The sequence below is a fragment of the Vicia villosa genome, unplaced genomic scaffold (genome assembly GCF_029867415.1).
Source record: "Vicia villosa cultivar HV-30 ecotype Madison, WI unplaced genomic scaffold, Vvil1.0 ctg.000248F_1_1, whole genome shotgun sequence".
NCBI lineage: Eukaryota > Viridiplantae > Streptophyta > Magnoliopsida > Fabales > Fabaceae > Vicia > Vicia villosa.
Window position 1 is genome coordinate 203,654 of NW_026705102.1, and position 22,032 is coordinate 225,685.

General features: G+C 32.6%; 1 protein-coding gene across 1 annotated transcript; it reads right to left on the bottom strand.

The window, feature by feature from the left end:
• Positions 1 to 18,757: 18,757 nt before the first annotated feature.
• On the bottom strand, positions 18,758 to 20,859 carry LOC131625881 (ervatamin-B-like). The gene is made up of 4 exons (XM_058896717.1): positions 20,322 to 20,859; positions 19,623 to 19,852; positions 19,379 to 19,519; positions 18,758 to 18,985 (listed from the first exon to the last, which is right to left on the bottom strand). The coding sequence occupies exons 1-4, from the start codon at positions 20,857 to 20,859 to the stop codon at positions 18,758 to 18,760; spliced, it is 1,137 nt and encodes a 378-aa protein (XP_058752700.1).
• Between the last annotated feature and the right edge of the window lie 1,173 nt (positions 20,860 to 22,032).

Genomic DNA, 22,032 nt, shown 5'->3' on the forward strand with positions numbered 1-22,032 from the left:
GTAATTGTCTTTTGCCGTCTGTTATTCTGATTGCAAATTCATATCATTTATATATGTTTTTGTCATCATCAAAAAGGGGGAGATTGTTAGAACAAGAATTATTCTGATCAATAATCTTAGTTTTGATGATAACAATGTATATGAATTTTGTTCAAGATAATGTGGTACTCTAATCCTATGCAATTTCCTTTTCAGAACATATATAAAGAGTATGCACAAATCAGCGCTAAGAAGCTTTGACTCAAAAGGTTCAATATGCAACTTCAGCACATGGTCTGGCAAGACATCAGAAGATGGTCAAGCAGAATCAGAACATGGTCTATTAGAAGCATCAGAAGAACTTGAGTTCAGAAGCAGAAGCACTGAAGTCATGGAATCACGCTCAGAAGCATATCAAGATCAGAAGATCAGAAGATGCTCTACACCAAGCTGTTTGTACTCTGATGATATTCAACGTAGTATTTACAAAGAACAAATCAGAATCAAGTACTAGATGGCAAGCTACGCTGACTGACAAAAGGAACGTTAGAAGCTATTAACTGCAACGTCAGTAGTCACAGCAAACGCAAGGCTCGAGGTAGTTGACAAAAGAGTGAAACATTAAATGCAATGCTGTACGGAATACGCAAATCATTAAATGCTCCCAACGGTCATCTTCTCAAAACGCCTATAAATATGAAGTTCTGATGAGAAGCAAGGTTACGAATTTTGGACGCACTTTGAACGAATTTTGAACTATCTCTGATACTATCTTGCTGTTCACTTCATAAGCTATCAAACTTCATCTTCAACCTCACTACATTACTGTTGTAATACTTTAGTGAGTCTAAGCTTAAATCTGTAAGAAAAATATCATAGTTTGTGATTATCGCTTTTAAGAAGCAATTGTAATACTCTTAGAATTTGTTTACATTAAATTGTAAAGGACTAGAGTGATCGGGTTGTGATCAGTATACTCTAGAGAAGTCTTAGAAGGTCTCTAAGCAGTTGTTCCTAGAGTGATCAAGTTGTGATCAGAAGACTCTAGAAGACTTAGAAGTTGTCTAAGTGGAAAACCATTGTAATCTCGTGTGATTAGTGGATTAAATCCTCAGTTGAGGTAAATCACCTTGTATAGGGTGGACTGGAGTAGTTTAGTTAACAACAAACCAGGATAAAAATACTTGTGCAAATTATTTTTATCTTACGAGTTTTTGAAACTACACTTATTCAAACCCCCCTTTCTAAGTGTTTTTCTATCATTCATTTAGCTCATAACTTATTGTCCATAAGTCAATTAAGTGACAATGGTTATGACATTATCTTTAATCAAAAGTCTTGTAAAGCTATTAGTCAGAAGGATGGCTCAATCCTATTTACAGGCAAGAGAAAGAACAACATTTATAAGATTGATCTTTCTGATCTTAAGAATCAAAAGGTTACTTGCCTTATGTCTGTTAATGAAGAGCATTGGGTTTGGCACAAAAGATTAGGTCATGCTAGTTTGAGAAAGATTTCTCAGATTAACAAACTTAATCTGTTCAGAGGACTCCCTAATCTGAAATATAAATCAGATGCTCTTTGCGAAGCATGTCAGAAAGGGAAGTTTTCAAAACCTGCATTCAAGTCTAAAAATGTTGTCTCTTCCACTAGGCCGCTAGAACTTCTGCACATTGATCTTTTTGGCCCAGTCAAAACAGCATCAATCAGAGGGAAGAAATATGGATTAGTCATCGTAGATGACTATAGCAGATGGACATGGGTAAAGTTCTTGAAACACAAGGATGAGTCACATACTATCTTCTTTGACTTCTGCACTCAGATTCAATCTGAGGAGGAATGTAAAATCATAAAGGTCAGAAGTGATCATGGTGGTGAATTTGAGAACAGATTCTTTGAAATTTATTTCAAAGAAAATGGTATTGCCCATGATTTCTCTTATCCTAGAACTCCACAACAAAATGGAGTTGTAGAACGAAAGAATAGGACTCTACAAGAAATGGCCAGTACCATGATCAATGAGACCAATATGGCTAAGCATTTATGGGCAGAAGCAATTAACACTGCATGTTATATTCAGAACAGAATCTCCATAAGACCTATTCTAAATAAGACTCCTTATGAATTGTGGAAGAACAGAAAGCCCAACATTTCTTAATTCCATCCATTTGGATGTGTATGCAATATTCTGAATACTAAAGATCATCTGCATAAGTTTGATTCTAAAGCTCAGAAGTGTTTTCTACTTGGATATTCTGAACGCTCAAAAGGCTACAGAGTATACAATACTGAAACTCTTGTAGTTGAAGAATCAATCAATATCAGATTTGATGATAAGCTTGGTCTTGAAAAGCCAAAGCAGTTTGAGAATTTTGCAGATGTAGAAATTTCTAACTAAGATCATGAAGAACCCAAGAGTAAAGAGGTATTAGAAGATCAAGTTGCAGCCTCTTTGGAGAATCTCAGAATATCTGAAGAGCCAACACCCAGAAGATCTTTTAGACTCAACTCTGCTCATCCAGAAGATGTTATCATTGGAAAGAAAGATGATCCTATCAGAACAAGAGCATTCCTTAAGAACAATGCAGAATGTCAATTTGGTCTAGTATCTCTGATTTAGCCAACTTCTGCTGATCAAGCTCTGAAAGATGTTGACTGGATAATTGCCATGCAAGAAGAATTAAATCAGTTTACAAGGAATGATGTTTGGGATCTGGTTCCAAGACCAAAAGGATTTAACATCATTGGAACAAAGTGGGTCTTCGGAAACAAGCTGAGTGAGAAAGGAGAAGTTGTAAGAAACAAAGCTATACACTTATTGATATACGCTTAGTAAGAGAAACATCACAGTTGTGATTACAGCTTTATTAGAGGCATTCAAACTCTTGTAAACTTTATTTTACATTGATTGTAAAAGGATTCCAAGAGTGATCAAGTTGTGATCTGTAGACTCTAAAAGACTTAGAGGTTATCTAAGTGGAAAACCATTGTAATCAGTTAGATTAGTGGATTAAATCCTCAGTTGAGGTAAATCACCTTGTCAGGGGTGGACTGGAGTAGTTTGGTTAACAACGAACTAGGATAAAAATAATTGTGTTCATTGTTTTTATCTTCTAAGTTTTCGAAGTTAGACTTATTCAATCCCCCCTTTCTAAGTGTTTTTCACTCCTTCACCTATGAGGTCGGCGTGAGCATTCTCGAGATTTCCTCAATTGTCTACGCGTCGATCTATAGGGTCGGCGTGCGCATTCCTGAGATTTCCTCAATTGTCTATGAATCGACCTGAACAAGGCTGTACGTCGACGCATTCTCCCCCAACATAGAATTCAGCTTAAGTCTACCAATAGGTCGACCTGTAGCATCAATGAGTCGACCTGTTGACTGATTTTTGCCGAAAATACCTTTCCTTAATGCATCCACTCGTTTCCTTTGTTTTCACATTGATTTGGTCAAAATCACAATGTTTTGACATCATGAAAATACACATTGCCCTCACAATTTTTCAATTTTAAACTTAGATTACTTTGTAAAAGTCTCTACGATTAATGGAATTACAAGTATATAAAAATCATATTTAGTTTACATAAAAGAAAATTTTATGTTTATTTTTTTCTAAACTTTGATAACATAAAATAATATATTCACAAAATAAAAAATGTATAAAAAACAATTATGAGTTGTAAAAGTTTGAATTCTTTTATTAAATTTAAATTTTGGTAAATTTTGTGATAAGTTCTGGGTTTTGGTTCGTTACATGTATTTTAATGTAAATAAATTAAAATTTTTTATTTTAAAATACAATAATATTAAAATATAGCATGACATTCAACACCACTATTTTATTAAATAAAATTAGTATCAATTTTTAAATATATTCAAAAATATCAAAATGTTCACTTTAATTTTTTTCAATAATTTTTTTTAGCCCCCACCAACAAAATGTTCTGGATCTGCCACTGAGACTATTAGGAGAATCTCCCTCTCAGCCATGCAGTTCATGTATGCATAAATTTGCTATAGTTAAAAAAAAATGACGCAGTCATTAGTGAATTGGAACTATTAGATGAAAATTAATTGACCCGCGTTCGAACATCAATAAATCAAATCTAAAACACAATCTTATCACGTGCAACATAAGGTTTTTCATGCCACAAACTTAAATTCATTAAATTACTAAAATCCATAGTTTCCGATAGGAATAAAGACACCTTCTATACAATCAAAATTTCAGCAGTTGAAGATCTAGGTTTTTGGATGAATATCAGATGACTCGAGTCCAAATTGTATTTTAAATTTAAAATGCAAGTAGACCAATCTTTATAAAAAAGAAATATTCAATAACACAACATCAAGGTTTGGCAACTAGAGATTTGCTGCAACTACTCGAGGCGGTGTAGTATGACCCTCCTCATGTACAATCTTCTGAAAGTAATTCCCATAAATATACTCAAGAGAAAATTTATGCTCCTCAGTATACCTCGGAATATGACCATGCCATTCCCAAACAATATGCTCACCTTCTTCATCCACACGAAACTCAACAGCGATGCTACTTTCACGAATCATAATTGTTTGACCCGAATTAGGCTTCAAGGTATGAGCTTTGCCATTCAGGATTCGGTAAACGACTTCAGCTTCAATCTGAGATTCTTCTTGGTAAATTGCGCGTAGTCCCTTGTCTTGGTAGGGACAGAGCTTGTCATCTTCAATTTCGAATTCTAGTTTTTCTTCTTCTTTGTCATAAATGAAGTCATCATCAGTAAATTGGTTGTCAGAGTCTTGAACCTGAAACTTGCACATTAGGTAGAGGAGGAACATGATGTCAAGGCGGTTGACGGAGGAGGAAAAGTTGTTTAGAAGGAAGCTCATGATGTTTGATGATTGTTCTCAGTGAAATAATTGATTGGGTTTTGTCAAAATGGTAACGAGCTTTATAGGGTTTAAGAAAACAACCCATCCTAGATATTTTACCAACTGCCACCAATTTTTTTAATGCCAACATTTTTCAATATTTAAAATTTATTATGGAAAACGAATTCTGTTAGCTAACAAATCTAGAGCAATTCTTGTATCCTAACAAATCTATCCTATTTGCATATTTAAATTTAAAATAATTTTAATTTAATTCAATGTTTATTATCCGGTACAATGAATACGCATGTTCCTAGAAGCTATGATATCAATTCTATGAATATGTTTTTTTTTTAAGGTAAGTTTTAGGAAAATACCAAATAATATTTATATATAAAAAGAAATGTCATAAAAAGAAATTTCAGTTATTAACCTATTATAGTATAAATAAATAAATTATAGTAATAAATAATTTAAAATAAAACTTTAAAAATATTGAACATAATTTAGTATGAAATTTCTAAAATTACTTCAAAATTACTAATTTTTTTGTGAAATTACTAAAATTATGATGAAATTAATTTATTATGAATTATTAGGAAATTACTAAAAGTATTGTGAAATTACTAAATTAGTAAAATTGTTTATTAAGATTAATAGAAATATTAAAATTATTGATTTAAATTAGTAAAATTATTGATTAAACTTACTAAATTTATTATGAAGTTTCTAAAGTTTCTAAAATTTCTAAAATTTCTAAAACTATTTAAATTACTATGAAATTAGTAAAATTACTTACATTACTATGAAATTACTAAAATTACTTAAAATTATTTTTTTTAATGGGCAACGGAATTGATAAGGAGTATAAGGGATACTCCGACCGAAATCGACACAGAAAATTTCGACTTCTCAAAAAAAAAAAAAGAGGTAGAATATTCCAATCATAAAAATTACAAAAGTCCAATAGATTGTAATAAGAACATAGCCACTTCCAAGAGTTAAACATAATCTCCGAAATACATTCGGTAAAACTAAATGAAGCATTCTTAAAAATGATCACATTGCGCCTATTCCAGATGCACCACGCAGTTGATAACCAAATGACCGCAATCGTAGACCTTTTTGGCTAAATTCTTCACCTTCTCATTGGCAAAAAAGAACTCCTTAAACTCTTCCAAAGTTAAAACCTCATTGCAACCAATCCACTCGAACACCTTCTTCCAGACATTTGTCACAGTCGCACAACCCCCTAAAAGATGCGAGAGACATTCTTCCTCCGACAAACAAAAAACACACTTAAGATCTCCCCTAACCTCCATCACACCCCTCTTATGTAATTGATCTTTGGTAGATAGTCTATTGTGTATAATCCTCCAACCGAAAAAAAGAATTTTAGACGGAGTTTTACCTTCCATAAGAGATTAGAAGTTTTGACAATGCGGGGGATGAGAGGAGGACCAGAGAGCTTCAATTTGAATATATCATTGTAAGATTTGACTGTGAAGACACGCTCCGCATTGCTGTTCCATTCAAAACAATCCAAGACATTCACCTTCGGAGACACATGCTTGATGAATTCGCGAAGCTCCTCCCAGAAATCGCTGGGGACAAAGTTGTTGTCCAAAAAAATAGCATCGGTATTCCAATCCCACTCTGTACTAGTGAACATGCCGGCTTCAGCTACTGACAAATAATCAAAGCCTACATGATGGTTTGATTTTCTGCCCAGCAGCTGTACCAGAATGGTACATGATATCCATTCCCAATGATACAACAAACAACAGCGGAGAAAGAAAAGTCCTGCAACAACACATAACTGTCAGAAATTAATAAGTCTCTCCACCAGATTGAGTTGCTCTTCTCTACGACTGAAATGTCACCAATGAGAACCTTCCTTTTCACATTTCCATATCTAGAGATAAGAATTGCACTCCAAACCGCTTCATCCTCCGTTAAAATTCTCCACTTTCATTTACTTAATAAAGCGACATTCCTCACCTCTGCATTCTTAACTTCTAGGCCACCTTCTTCCCTAGATTTGCAAACGATGTCCCAAGACACCCAATGGATTGATCTTTTCGCATCACCCCTATTCCAAAGGAAATTACTATGAGGAGATCGAATCTCATTAAGGATCTTAGACGGTGCTTTGTAGAAAAATAACAAATAAATAGGGACTGCATAAAGAACAAAGTTTATCAAGCAAACCCGACCCGCGATATTGAGGTGCACCCCTTTCCAAACCGCTAGCCTTCTTTTTAAAGTAGAGATAAAATCCCTCCACATAGACAACTTCCTTGGACTATCTCCCATTCGAACTCCAAGAAATTTGAACGGAAGAACGTCAACATTACAAGAAAGAAAAGAGGACGCCGTATCAAGATACTAATCGCAGACATTAATCCCATAAATATTGCTTTTATGGAAATTAACCCTCAAACCCGACATTATCTCCAAATCCTTGAAAATTGTCTTCATGGTCCACAAATTCGCCGTGTCTCCCTCCGTAAAAATGATGGTACCATCTGCGAACTGAAGCATGTTCACCTCTACTCCATCGTTGATCTTAAATCCCCCTAAACTCGCCAATAGCAATCGCTTTATTCATTAATGTCGTGAGGACTTCCATAACCAACATAAATAAAAAAGGGGACAACGGATCACCTTGACGTAAACCTTTCTCAACCTTGAAATCCTTAGTAGTGCTACCAGTGACAATGACAGACATACTACTAGTGAAAACACATCCTTCCATCCATCTTAACCAAGTAACTCCGAACCCCATCTTGGTCAAGACATACCTTAAAAATCTCAAACTAACACGATCACAGGCTTTTTCAAAAAATGCTTTCAAAAATGCTTTGAAAACGACACAACTTCCTCCGCAATGTTTCTTTCCGGAACAAATTTCGTTTGGTTGAACGACACCAACTTCCCTTAAAGACTTCTCAACCTTCCTGCTAATAACTTCGCTAGAATTTTATACAAGCCTCCCACTAGGCATATCGGTCTATATTCGGACAAGGATTGAGGGCTCCTGACTTTAGAGTAAAGAGTAAGGGAAGACGAAGTGCATCCTTTTGTTAGCCTAGCTTTGTCGTGAAAATCCATCACAAATCTAAGGATGTCAACCTTAACTGTCTCCAACATTGTTGAAAAACTCGAGTGAAACCATCCGATCCGGGACTTTTATTGCCATCGTAATCCCAAACCGCACGAGTAATCTCTATAAACAGTCAAAGTATTTTATTATAAATATTTACATTAATTATATTTTTTAATTATAAAAATGAAATTAATAAATTACCAAGTATAACGTATTTTCCTCTCATCTTAAAGATCAAAGTTTTTTTATAAGTATTTTGAGATTTAGTGTAATTGAAATTTTTTTCTCTTGCAAAAATTATAAATATTTACGTTAGTTGTTTTTTTAATTATAAATGACATATTAAATTGCCCAAATCTTACTAATTTTCCATTCCAATTAATGACCAAATATTTTATAAGTACTTTGAGATTTAATGTAATTGTAATTAGGAGAGAATTTTTAAGACTATACGTATAGAAGTCGGATGAAAAAATTTAAATAACAATGTTTATAAAAAAAATTACATAAAAAACAAGGTTTTCATAAAATTTACCAAAATGTCTAGGTTTTGCAGGACCCGCTAGAGTATGCGCCAAACCATTTGGCGCATTAGTATAAAATTTTTTGAGTTAGCCAATCCATTTGGCTTAAATGTTGAAAAGTAAAAAAAAAAAAAAAAAACAAATTCACATTTGCGCCAAACCATATGGCGCATACTCCTAATTTTTATACTAATGCGTCAATTCATTTGGCGCATACTCCAGGGGGTCTTCAAAACCTAGACACTTTGGTGAATTTTTTGAAAAACTTGTTTTTTTGATAATTTTTTTTTAAACCTTGTTATTTAAATTTTTTTTTCTATAGAAGTCTAAAACAATTTTTTTATAATAACTTTTGCAAACAGAAGCTTTCAAATCATGATTGGAGCCTTCATTATAATTAACTGATGTAAAGAAACATGTACAAAAAATATATTATATAATTCGAACTTGGGGTTGAAATTAGGAATAGTCTTGTTTCTAGTTTTCTATTAAATAAGAAAGAGTTTAGTCCATATCTCAGGGCAAATTTGTACACCATCATAAAAAATAGTATTTTTGTTGAGAAATGGTACTCTACTGATTACAAGTTTAAGTTTAATGTTGATTTAAATACAAAAATTTCTTATGTTTACTCTTGGTGTAATTTTAATGTTTGAAATGTTAGAGTGTGTCATGTTAATAAGTGCATTATCTCTAATCTAATTAAATTAGGATTTAATCCAAAAAATGAATGTCAATGATTTAGAAAACTGTGAATATTATAGTCAAGATAAAATAATTAAGACTTTACTTAATTACTAATTAAAGAATTTGATCCCTTATATCTTATACACTCTCATATATGTGAATTAGATAGAACTTTAGATAGAAATAGTAAATTTTATTTCATCACTTTTATCAACAATTGTTTAAATTATACTTATGTATACCTAATGAAGAATAAAAGTGAAGCGCTTAACATGTTTAAAATTTATGTGAATGAAATTGAAAATCAATTTAGTAAAAAAAAGACTTCGTAGTGATAAGGGAACTGAGTATGATTATGATTTATTTAAAAACTTTTATAAAACATGGAACTGCACATGAAACGACTGCACCATTAGTGGTATTAGAGCAGGTCGGTCCGTCCAGCCAAATTGTTGAGTCAGTAGTGTGGTTTGACAATGGAATAATGTTGACGTATTATTCCTTAGTAAGCGACATGTGTGTGAAACACTGTCGGTGCTTTCTTGTTCTTCTAATCACTTGTTTTCAGGAGGGAAATCAGAACAAGTGAGGGAGAGGTTGTTGCCTCTCGGGGCAGTTTTAGTTGCAAGGGATGAATAATTGGTTTAGTGCGGCCTGAAGTGCAGAAGTTAAAATATTGGTGAGACCTAGTTAATTCTCGAATTCAAAGGAAGTATGGATTCAAGATTTATGTTTGGCTGTCAATTCGAAGTGTCCTTGAGAGGGAATAATCATGTTCTTGTGTTGTTCACATCTTTAGGAATGGAGTCTTGGTGTTTCGAAGATGGAATTTTTGGAGATTACTGTGTCTCTTGAGTTATAAGAAAAATGAGGTTTTGGAAATGTGTTATAATTCATGTTTTATGGTTCCAAATCATTAACATATGTTAGGTATGAATGGAAGGGATGAATAATTGGTTTAGTACGGCCTGAAGTGCAGAAGTTAAAATATTGGTGAGACCTCGTTAATTCTCGAATTCAAAGGAAGTATGGATTCAAGATTTATGTTTGGTTGTCAATTCGAAGTGTCCTTGAGAGAGAATAATCAGGTTCTTGTGTTGTTCACATCTTTAGGAATGAAGTCTTGGTGTTTCGAAGATGGAATTTTTGGAGATTATTGTGTCTCTTGAGTTATAAGAAAAATGAGGTTTTGGAAATGTGTTATAATTCATGTATTATGGTTCCAAATCATTAACATATGTTAGATATTAATGGATAAGTATTTATTTCATGAAAGATGGCTGAATTGGTTGTATTTTAGTGAAGTATTAGTATGAACCTGATGGCTGTTCGCAGGAATTTTTCTGTTTTTTGGGGAAACTTCAAAAATTCATAATTTCTGACTCGGGTGTCCGTTTGACGTACTGTTTGAATATAAGAAAAGCTCGTACCATTTAATTTCTTGGAAAAAAAATTTCTTGTTGAGGAAATGAATTTAAATTGGTGTGTAATGAAACTTTGTGGTGTCTGTGTATGATGTCGGTGTTTGCAATTTTTGGTAAACTTTGGAAATTCATAACTTTTGGACCGTAACTCCATTTGGGTCGCCGTTTGACGTTAGGAAGCCAGAACGAAGTTCCTTTCAGTTGTAATGGTTCCGATTCCTGGAATCTATTTAAATGGTACATGGTGATGATTGTCAAGAGACTTAGATTATGGATTGAAGAGACGAGAAGCTTTTTGAGCTTAATTAATTACTTTCGTGGTATGTTTGAGATGAAGTAAAGTACGATCTGTTGTTTATAAATGTATTGGAGGAAGGAGAGTTTGGTATTAGGAAGGAGGTTACGATATTGGAGAAGCGCATGGAGATGCGGCTTATGTCAACTAAGGATGATTAGAGTGAAAGTAGCTTTTGAGGAAAAGAGAGGTAATGGTATTATTGAGATTACAGTTGGAATGAGATACGAATGTGAAAATGTATGGATCCTCTATTTTGTGAGATTTAGGACGAAACCAAGGATTTAGGAATGTTGTTAAAGTCTTTTTTACATGGATACATACTTCAATTGGAGTATAATGAATTGTAATGTATTAGGTATATTATTATTTCTTGTTAGAAGGAACTTAACGTTTGCGTAATGCTAAGTGAGTGTGAAGTAAAACGTGTAATATGTTTGGACGATGGTGTCTCGTTGACAAGATCGAATAAGAAGGAAATTGTGGAAGGAATTGTAAACCTTAAAGAAGATTATTGGATTATGGTGCTTTAGGTGACTTGAGTACAAGTTCTAAGAGAACGCTATTATAGTTTTATAATTATGGTTTATGATCCATTATGGTTGATGGTTATCTATTGACAAATTGAGGAACTGGTCACCCTTAATCTCTTACTGATAGTAGACGAGATCGAATTGGATGAGATAGATTTGTCTTGCTAGCTTGATAGTTTGTAAGGTGATTGACGTTCTATCCTGTAGATGGTTGTTCACCATTTCGTGTGAACCTAATGGAGAAGTGGCTAAGAAGGAACTAGGACTTATTGAATAGTTCAGATACTAGAGTTGTATGAGATCTAACGCCGCAGGTTGGAAAATTGGGAATATCAAAGTTGAACAATGATTCCTGGAGGATAGAAAAGAGAGCCAGGAAGCTAGATGTAAAACTTGTAGATTTAGTAGTTGACGGAAATAAAATTAGGACATTGATTTTGAGGTAGATGATTATAGTGGCGCAGCCGAAGCGTGATGTTACATAGTGGTTGTGTAGTGTGATATCTAACTTAAAGGTGTTCATTGTTAATATTTGTGATACCATAATATATGTTAATATCGAATTGGTATTGTGTGATGTTAAAATGACTTTGTTGCAGCTGTTGTGACGTTGTATCGATTGGTTGTCAATTATTGTGAACTATGAGTAATACTACATATATATTTTCACGAAGTGAGATTATGTTCATTATGTTGATGTCAGTATAAGGATGATGGGACATTATGAGTGTTGTTGTTGTAATGATAGTGTGATGATTTATCAATGATGTGGCATATCCGAGTATAAATGTGTTATGTTGATGATTACTTGCCGATGACAAATCTATGTGTGTTGTTGTTGCTACGTTTAAATGTTGTTAAATGGATGCTATGTTTGTTAATTGTTATGTCGCGAAGATGTTTAATGATTAGCATGTGCATTTGGTTGGATTGTTGTTATGTTATCGTTATAGCCGGGAAGTAGTAGACGAGGTATTGCTAAACATAACTTGGGGGACGAAAAGTAGAATGTGATAGGGGTATCTAGATTTGTTGACATCGAGTGAATTTTTGAGGATGAAAATTTACTAAGTGGGGGGCGGGGGAGTTGTAACACCCCAGTTTTTGCTATTCAATGATTTAGTGTTATTTTGTTGATTTATTGGATGAATTTTCTTTGATGTTATATGATGATTGTAGTATCAAAGGGTATGTATCCTTAGAATAGAGGGTAGTGCCTTTGAATTAAAAGTTGTGGAATTTTAAATATGATTGGAATAAGAATTATTATTGAGGTTAGATGATGATAATAATAATAATAATAATAATAATAATAACAATAATAATAATAATAATAATAATAATAATAATAATAATAATAATAAGAGAGTAAATGAGTAAATAGTTAGTGGGCCTATGTAGTGTTAGCATAAGGAATAATGGGGGTGTTTATTAAGCCCATTAGTGAAGTTAAAATTTAGTAAGTAGTTAATAAAAATAAGTAAAAAAATAGAATGGAAAATAGAGAATTTGGATAGAACGTGAAAAGAGAAGGTTTTCGTGAAAGATGAGAAGAGGCACAAAGAGGCTAGGGCAATGATTCCATTGAAAGTGTATAAAACCTTCAATACAAGGTAAGAGATGGGTTCTAACTCTATAAGATTAGGTATGACGATTTGTATGTAGGAATGAGTTTTGGGATTTTATTGATAACTTCGATTTTGAAGGGGAGTTACATGAAATTAATAAAATCGATGCTTGTTGATAACGATTCTTGTTGCTAGGTGTTGTATCGATAATTTATGGCTATGAATTCTAGCTTTGTTGTCGTGTTTCATAAAAATTCGTATTTTGACCGTAAAACGAAGAATTCTATGAAGTTGATGAAACTGATGTATGTTAGTGATATGTGTTTTATATGTGTTTTAGAACTATATTGCATGAATTTTGATGTTATTGTTGTGTTTCGTAAGAATTCGTATTCTTATCGTAAAACGAAGAATTCTATAAAATGGGTACAATTGATGTATGTTAGTGATGATTATTATTGATATGTGTTGTAGAACTTATATTGCATGAATTTTGATGTTGTTGTTTTAAAAAAAAATCGTATTTTGACTGTAAAACGAAGAATTCTATGAAATTGACGAGATTGATATATGTTAGTGATGAATCTTGTTTATATATGTTGTATATGTGTTATAGAGCTTATATTGCATGAATTTTGATGTTATTGTTGTGTTTCGTAAAAAATTGTATTTTGAATATAAAACAAAGAATTCTATGAAATTGATGTATGTTATTGACGATTCTTGTTGATATGTGTTGTATATGTGTTATAGAACTTATATTGCATGATCTTTTATGTTGTTGTTATGTTTCATAAAAATTTGTATTTTAACCGTAAAACGAAGAATTCTATGAAATTGATGAAATTGATGTATGTTAGTGATGATTCTTGTTATTATGTGTTGTAGAACTTATATTGCTTGAATTGTGATGTTGTTGTTGTATATGTTTGTACGATGATGTTTTGAGGGGACGAAGAAGTGATGGCCTATGTCGGTGTTTGTTGAAGGCTTTTATGCCTTGTGTTTGCATAATTGTTGTTTTTGTTGTTGTGTTGCATATTCTGTCGCATACATTGCATGCGTGATGACATGGATTGGCAAACTATGATGGCCTGGATTGGCAAGTTACGATGGCCTAGAGTGGCAAACTAAGGTGGCCTCATTACCATTGTGTGGATTGAGTGCAAATTACGTTGAAGATGTATGTCTTGTTGATGCCTCTATTTATTGGCAATTTTTTGATGAGGGTGTATGTCCTATTGGTATCACATGCATTCGCATAGACATTAGTCTAGTTGCATTTTACATAATGATGAATGTTGATGAGTTGTTTGATGAATCATTATGTTGAGTTGTTTGGTGATGAATACTTGTATAATCGATGATTTGATGATGGATTAGATGTTGTAAAATAATTGTAGACTACTTGTTAATAAATGACGTGGATGTATTGTTAAGTGGTGAATCGTGTATGACTCTATTCTCATATACTTGTTATCATAGGCTTTCTTATATTGTTATGATATATCACCCCTTCTGTTTGAATGTCAACTCTATGTTGGTAACGCGCAAGTAATCTAAAGTAGCTTGAGATTGAGGTTAGCTTAGGAGATTTTCTTATAGTGAGAAGAATAAGTCGGTGTCAGTTCTGATATGTAACACTGGGGTTAATTGCGTCTGTACTGTTATGTTGAGATTAAAACCCTTGTAGAACTCCATTTTATTGTATAATCAGGTAAAACCCTTGGAGGATCTCTGACTGTTGGCATACATTTTACTAAAACACTCTAAGGAAGATCATGTTGGAAGAGATGCTATATGACTTAGCATTCAACATGTTGAAGAAGATGTCATGACATCTTGGCATGACATCCTGGCTGCAGAAAATTAATCTGGCTCTTGAATCAGGCTGTTTTATTTGCTACAAGAATCTTTATTTCAGCTCAGAATATTCGAAGAAATCACTCAAGCTGATATTTTTGCCAAATTGGATTCAATCACAAAGATTTCCACGGTGTCTTTGATTGGAGATATTATAGGAAAGATTGGATTGAAGTCATAATTTCTTGGAGAACAAGTAGCAAACTTTTTGGCAGCCTCACTGCTGCGATTTGAAGCCCAGTCCAGAAAATGACATATCTACAAATAGAAGGGCTGTAACCTAATTTAGGCGTGGAACTGATATTGTTTGTTTTTAGGGTTTAGGGATCCTTATTTTCTACGTGTTCCATATTTGATCTCCGGAGCTTTTAAGCAATGAGAGTATTTGCATCCTCGGAAGCTTTTAAGCATCGAGGAGTAGTTTGTTCTGAAAGTGTATCTTCTGGTTGTTTTCTTTTTGGTTTTTATTTTGTCACAGGGATTGTGATTGGAAGGGATTTTAGGAGGGCCTCATACCTAGGTGAGACTTAGGTAGAAATCATAAGAAGGGTAGTGATTAAGTGAGAATGGTAAACTGGGACTGTTTAACTTCGAATTGATTCTATCGAACATTGGTTTCATCTTGGCTTGGTAGCCCCTAGAGTAGGAAGAATTGTTCCGAACTGGGTAAACATATCATTGTGTTATTTACTTTCGGCAAGTTTATTGTCGTTTCTGTTATTCGTGTTCATAACTCAGATATAGTGTGGTGACATCTCATTCAACATCTTATATCTGATACAAGAATTTCAACCATCAACATAATGATCTTCATTTGTACGTTTTTCGATGTTTTCACTTAATCTCGACGTCATAATATTAAATTAGAACATAAAGCAAAATAATATACTCAATATATATCATACATTTCCGGTAACCACTAACATCTCAAATAAATTACATACCGAATATAACTCTTCTAACTTATCAAACTTTGCCATATCTTTCTTTTGTCTTTCCCTCTCCTCTTATAACATCCTCCTTTATTCTTATAACTACTTCTCAATATTCTCAATCTTTTGTCTTCGTGCAAGAAATTCCTGGCTTTCGGTGCGTTTTCTTACTGAACATACGGACACGCCCACCATGATCATCTGTTTTGATAGCTTCTACTAGAATATCATGTCGTGGTTCGTGAACAAATGTGCCTTCACGATCCGCCTCAACCAATAATAACAACCACAATAGTGGCAAATGAAGTTTACCGTAGATGCATGGGGAAAATATTTTACGTACCCTAAACGTGATGACTAAGTAAATGTTGAGAATAATTTGTGTGTGTTGGTGTTGTCTTCCTTCCTTCTGGTAACGACGTTGTTTTTGTTGTTTTCCTTCTCGACGGTGACAATGGTGTTGATATACTCTTCCTCCTAGACGTCGAGGATCGTGATGGTCTAGTCAACCTCCTCGACGATGATGACGAAAATGACAAATACACAGCGAAGAATGGATACAGAAGATACAAGCTAGAATGAACTATGGTGTTAGGATTGAAATTGTGTATTGTTTCACAGTATTGAACGTTAAGGTTGTTTCGTCTAGTTTCTTTTTATAGTGGGAAAATGGATACTGAAGAGACAAGCTACCTATAAGTCTAAAATATTATAAAGATACCACCACGACCAATACCCAAAACCGTTATGATATATTAGTTGCATATGAAATTTTATAAAGAAGCACCAGAGTTTAATTTATCTATAAAAAATTTAAATAAAAAACAAAAAATCACAACGGTGGAACATTCCAACCGTAGTCATAACCCTTTAAGTTTTTTTTTTTTATTTTAAAAAATAAATTAAAAATAAAAGGCGCGCCTTAACGTTAAATAAATAACATATTTGAGGGCGAAGAGTGTAACACCCTTCTAATCTACCCGCAATATAAAATAAATTCAAAGTAAAACATGTGAAAAGGATGCTACAATTCCTTAATAAAATTTAAAACCATTGTCATGCTTTTCCGAGGAACATAAATCGAAATTTATTCAACAAAACATGTTTAACACAGCGGAATAGAGTTTCATAATTGGATAATGGAAAACATCAATTATCAGCACCAAAAATCACCGTCTCAATTCGACTAAAATTATACAAATAAATAAAATAAGAGTTTATTAAATAACTCTTAAACAAAGAACATTCCCCAGTGTTACAAGACCAGAGCATGACACCCGACACGATTGAAACTAAAATGGAATAGTTGTACGAGCTATCCTCAAACGATGTTACTTCTTAATTTGAAAATGATCAACAGTAAGAGTGAGACATATTCACAGTTCACATATATTATGAGTTCATAAACAATAAAACATCATAAATAATTGTTCACCCTATTGCAACATATTCTAGATTTTAGAATGTTCATCCAACAATTCACAAATACAATCAAACACAAGTCACATCACTAAATTATAACACTGGAATTCTTCCACTCATGTTATAATGAACATACATACTAATGCAATGAGACACTATTCATGTGGTACTAAAATCATGGGATTAACCCATCTCACCGATCCAAACACCACCGGAATATGGCCACCGTCAAATCACTAATTCCACACAATGGGAATTATCTTCCACTGATCCAAATACCACCGGGATACAGCCGCAATTATGATATGAATGCATACACCACAACTAGCATGCTAATCATCAACACTAATTAAGATGAACAATATCATCACAAAATAACTCACTGAAACAACACCGAGTATAATTCATTCATGCCTCAACACAAATCGAACAATCACATCATACGAAATTCACACCGAACACAACATCAACATTACAATTATGTTGTCAAAACATCACCACATTATCACATTCATCAATAGCATTCACATAGCTTTTATCAATTACAAATGACATATTACATACAAGACAAGCAATGTCATTCTCAACAACCACCAAAACAACATATACATTTGATAAATTTAAGTATCATGCATACATACAATTACCAAAACATATGCAAATAAGAATTATCCATATAATCTTAACATCTTAGCATATCACCATAATTCAGCATATTGAATTATCTACCAATTGTACAACATACATTCATCATGTAACAATCACAACAATGCATAACAATTAGCCTTCATCAATTCCATGTATCATAACTAGCTTATAGTACACAATACCAATACATATTATTCCCAAATAACATTAATCAACGACATACACATATATAATTACATGTCCTTTACACAACCACATAATAATTAGATTATCTAGTGCTAATCAATTCATTTTCATCATAATGAGCATTTCGTTAGCTTCCTAACGTTTTGAACGACGCACAAAACAGACTTACGAATCAAACGTTATGACCTTCGAAAAATCTGTCAAAAATTGAATGTTGTGAGCCGACGCATGGATTCCATGAGTCGACGCATAGATGATTATGCCCCCTTTGAGTTCACTCAGGCCGACCTATGGTCGACTCATACTAGGTAATTTTTCTGCATTAGCCGACGGAAAGATCCCTTGAGTCGACGCATGCTACACATCATTTTTTACTATTGTTTTAAAATCAACCGTCATTTAATTACTGTTTATAAATCCAACAACTTACTGGGCGCGAAATTTTAACCTAATATTACAGTGTATATGAATACGTTGTAAACAAGACGTTGTTGTTTGCTTGTTTTATAGTAGTGTAGTGTTTATTTTATTCTTCTATTGAAACTAGAAAATATGTCTCCCCTCGGTTTTTAAAAAAAATCGAGGAAATATGTTAAAAAATAACCACACAATAAACTTTAGACTCACAAAACCGTAAAATTTCGCTTTTAACTTTTTCTTCAAATTAAGATTCTTAGTTCACTAAATTCTTTCTAAGAGAGAGAAAAAGAAATTAGTTGACTTAATTCTCATTTACTCAATTATTTTTAACTAGTAATCTACCCCATGCATTGATTGCACAGACTCCATACTTTTTACCAGTGTTCCTTTTGATATACATATAACCATTATCTCCCCAACGGGTACCCCATGAATTCTTCACGATCCAATATTCATCGCTGTCAACAGAATCATAACCCACTATAACCATGGCGTGAGTTGTATTTAAAGAATCCAACGGACACTTTTGACCTCTAAATACTCCCTGGTAAAGAAAAAATATGTTTTTCATAATCAAATTCAAAAATATTAAAAAAATTATTTTAAATGGAAGCTAATTTTAAGGAGATAGCATGGCAATTAATAATAAAAGAGAGACTGCTATAAGTATTGATTTTCAATTTATTATTGATAATTTCAAGCTACTCAAAGATAGTAAAACATTATTTCAAAATATTTTTAATCAGACTCATTAATAGTTTGATGACCAACTTTGTGTTTATTATAACTTACATATTTTATATACATTGTGATTTAAATATTTGATCTATCATTTATAATTTATTTTGTTAGTTGAGTTTAGTCAAATATAATATAATTAAAAGAGAAGAATAAATTAAATACATGAATAAAAACTCTAAGTTATATAACTACTTACACCCTTGTAATGTTGAAATTCTTTTGTCTCTGCATAAACACCAACATTAAGAGGCTGCTTAGCAACTGCACATAATAGTTCCTTCTCCGATCTCTTCACGAGATTATGTGATTTAATGCGACTAGTTGGACTATTTGAAATCTACAAGTAGGTGGTTTAAATTAATGCAATGCTTAAACTAAAAAAAATGTTAATAGTTTTTAAAGTGTGAAGGAAGCTATATAAGTTGATAGAAATTAAAAACCTGGCCGGATGTGCAAATACCCTTATCCTCATAATAAGGATAATCTTTTTGTGATGCAATCCCTTTGTTTTTTATTACCCAATCTAATGCTTTTGCCACACTTCCTCTTGAACAATTTCCATATGGTTCACAATCTAGAACCTCCTGATCTGAAAGGGGGATAAGCTGCCTTGTCTTGATTGCTACTATTCCATCAATAGAGGCAACAGTGGAGAATGCCCAACAACAACCTAAAAAAATATATGAAATATAATTAGTGGTAGATCTTACATAAAATTTTACACGGGCTGCAAATATTATAATTGAAAATATTTATAAATCAAACTACATTTGCTCCTAAATATATTCTTTTATGAGTTATTTTTAATTATTTGTCATGTCATAATTTGGTCGATTTGAAAATCTCTTAATGATACATATTTTAAAGTGAATTCTTATCTATCCAACACAAAAAATTAGGTAGAGTTACCCTTAGTGTAAAATGCAAAACTAGGAAGATAACAACATCATCCTCTCTCTCTCTATATATATATATATATATATATATATATATATATATATATATATATATATATATATATATATATATATATATATATATATATATACATTATTTTCCTTTCAATTTATTTTTAATAAAATTACCATATAAACTTAACTATATTGTTTTTTAATATCGTGCAAAAACAACAAACTTACCACAACTGTCTTGGTTCTTAATAGGAGTAACAGCTCCTTTCCACCTCCAGTCCAATTTTGAAGGTGGTTTACTGCGTGTTAATTCATCAACATGGTCATTCACAATATCCATGTTATCACTGTTCATGGTCATGTATGTTTCTTTGAAGTCCGTGAAGCTCAAATCAGCAAAGTCGGTCAAACCAAGAAGAGAGCTATGAGGTGAGTCTCTCTTTGCATTGGTCTCTACAATATACTTTAAATTTAAAACAAAAGTTTCAAATTTCTTTTCCATCTCTTCTTGATCACTGTAGACTCGTCCATGTTCTTTCTTCCATAATTGAAATAATTGTATAACATCATCTTGATTAGGAAGCTTATCAAGTTTAGGACCCAATATGGAGGTGTACTTACTGCTTGGGATCTCAAACCTTGAAGATATACTTACGATATCTTCATTTTCATAAGTCTTTTTCTTTTGATTAGCAAAGTATATACATAAGCATGCAGTGAAGATGATGAAAAGGAGAAATCGGTTTGAGGTAACAGAAACTCTCATTTTTTCTTAGAAGTAACTTGAAGATAAAACAGATGTGTATTCTTTAAATGTCAGTTCCACATATTTATAGAATATAAGTTGAAATGTCAAGTTCTACATAGAAGTTTATAATATTTCCTAAAATACATAGTCTAACTTATTCCTTGATGAAATGCAGTCTTTTTTTACTCATATAATGCATAGTCTTATTTTATTCTTTGATGAAATGCAGTCTTTTTTTTTTCTCATAAAAATGCATAGTCTTAGTTAATTATTTGATGAAAATGCAGTCTTTTATTTACTCATAAAATGCATAGTTTTATTTTATTCTTTGATGAAATGCAGTATTTATTTTTTCTCATAAAATGCATAGTTTTATTTTATTCTTTGATGAAATGCAGTCTTTTTTTTTTTACTCATAACATACTCTCTTATTTTATTGTGATTAACGAGGGATTTTTATCTATTCAAACTATTGATTTTGTTAATAAAAAAAAGTCAATGTTTCTCATTAATGAACAATGCTAACATGCGAACTACGCAATTGGTTGATGTATAAAACATTGGAACAACTGCTTGTACTCTCTAAATGCTACCTACATCTTCTTTTACTTATATTTTTTTCCCTAAAAAAACATCTGAAATTCGTGAACTTAAAAACAATAAATATATATTTTAACTTTTTATTTTAATTTTTTCATTCCTGTTTCACCAAAAACCCAGAGTCTTTGAATACATTTTCGGAATGATTCTTGGAATGTTTTTCATACGGTTTGGAGCGTAAAATCACTTATTTGGCGGTGGTCGTTTATAGGGAAAATTACTCGAACCAATTACAACTTCTACGAGTTTAGCAAATCCCCTTTGTTATTTCTTTCTTAGGTTGTATTTGGTGAATAATTTTCTTTTGTTTTCGAGCTTAGTCTTGCCTTTTTTGTAATCGGTTGCGAGAACTTTTGTTTCTTTTTATATATATTTCTTCATTACAAAAAAAAAAAACACCCTGAATGTGCCAATTGTTGCACCCCAATTTTTGACCACTGAGATCCCACCATAGCTTAAACATTAGGATCATCATTGTCATCATAATCATCATGCATTTATCATTTATTAACTCAAAAATACAAAAATTGTTGTTTGTTGCTTGTGTCCCAAAACTGGAGCCTAATCAAGGGGAAGCTAAGCAAGTTAGGG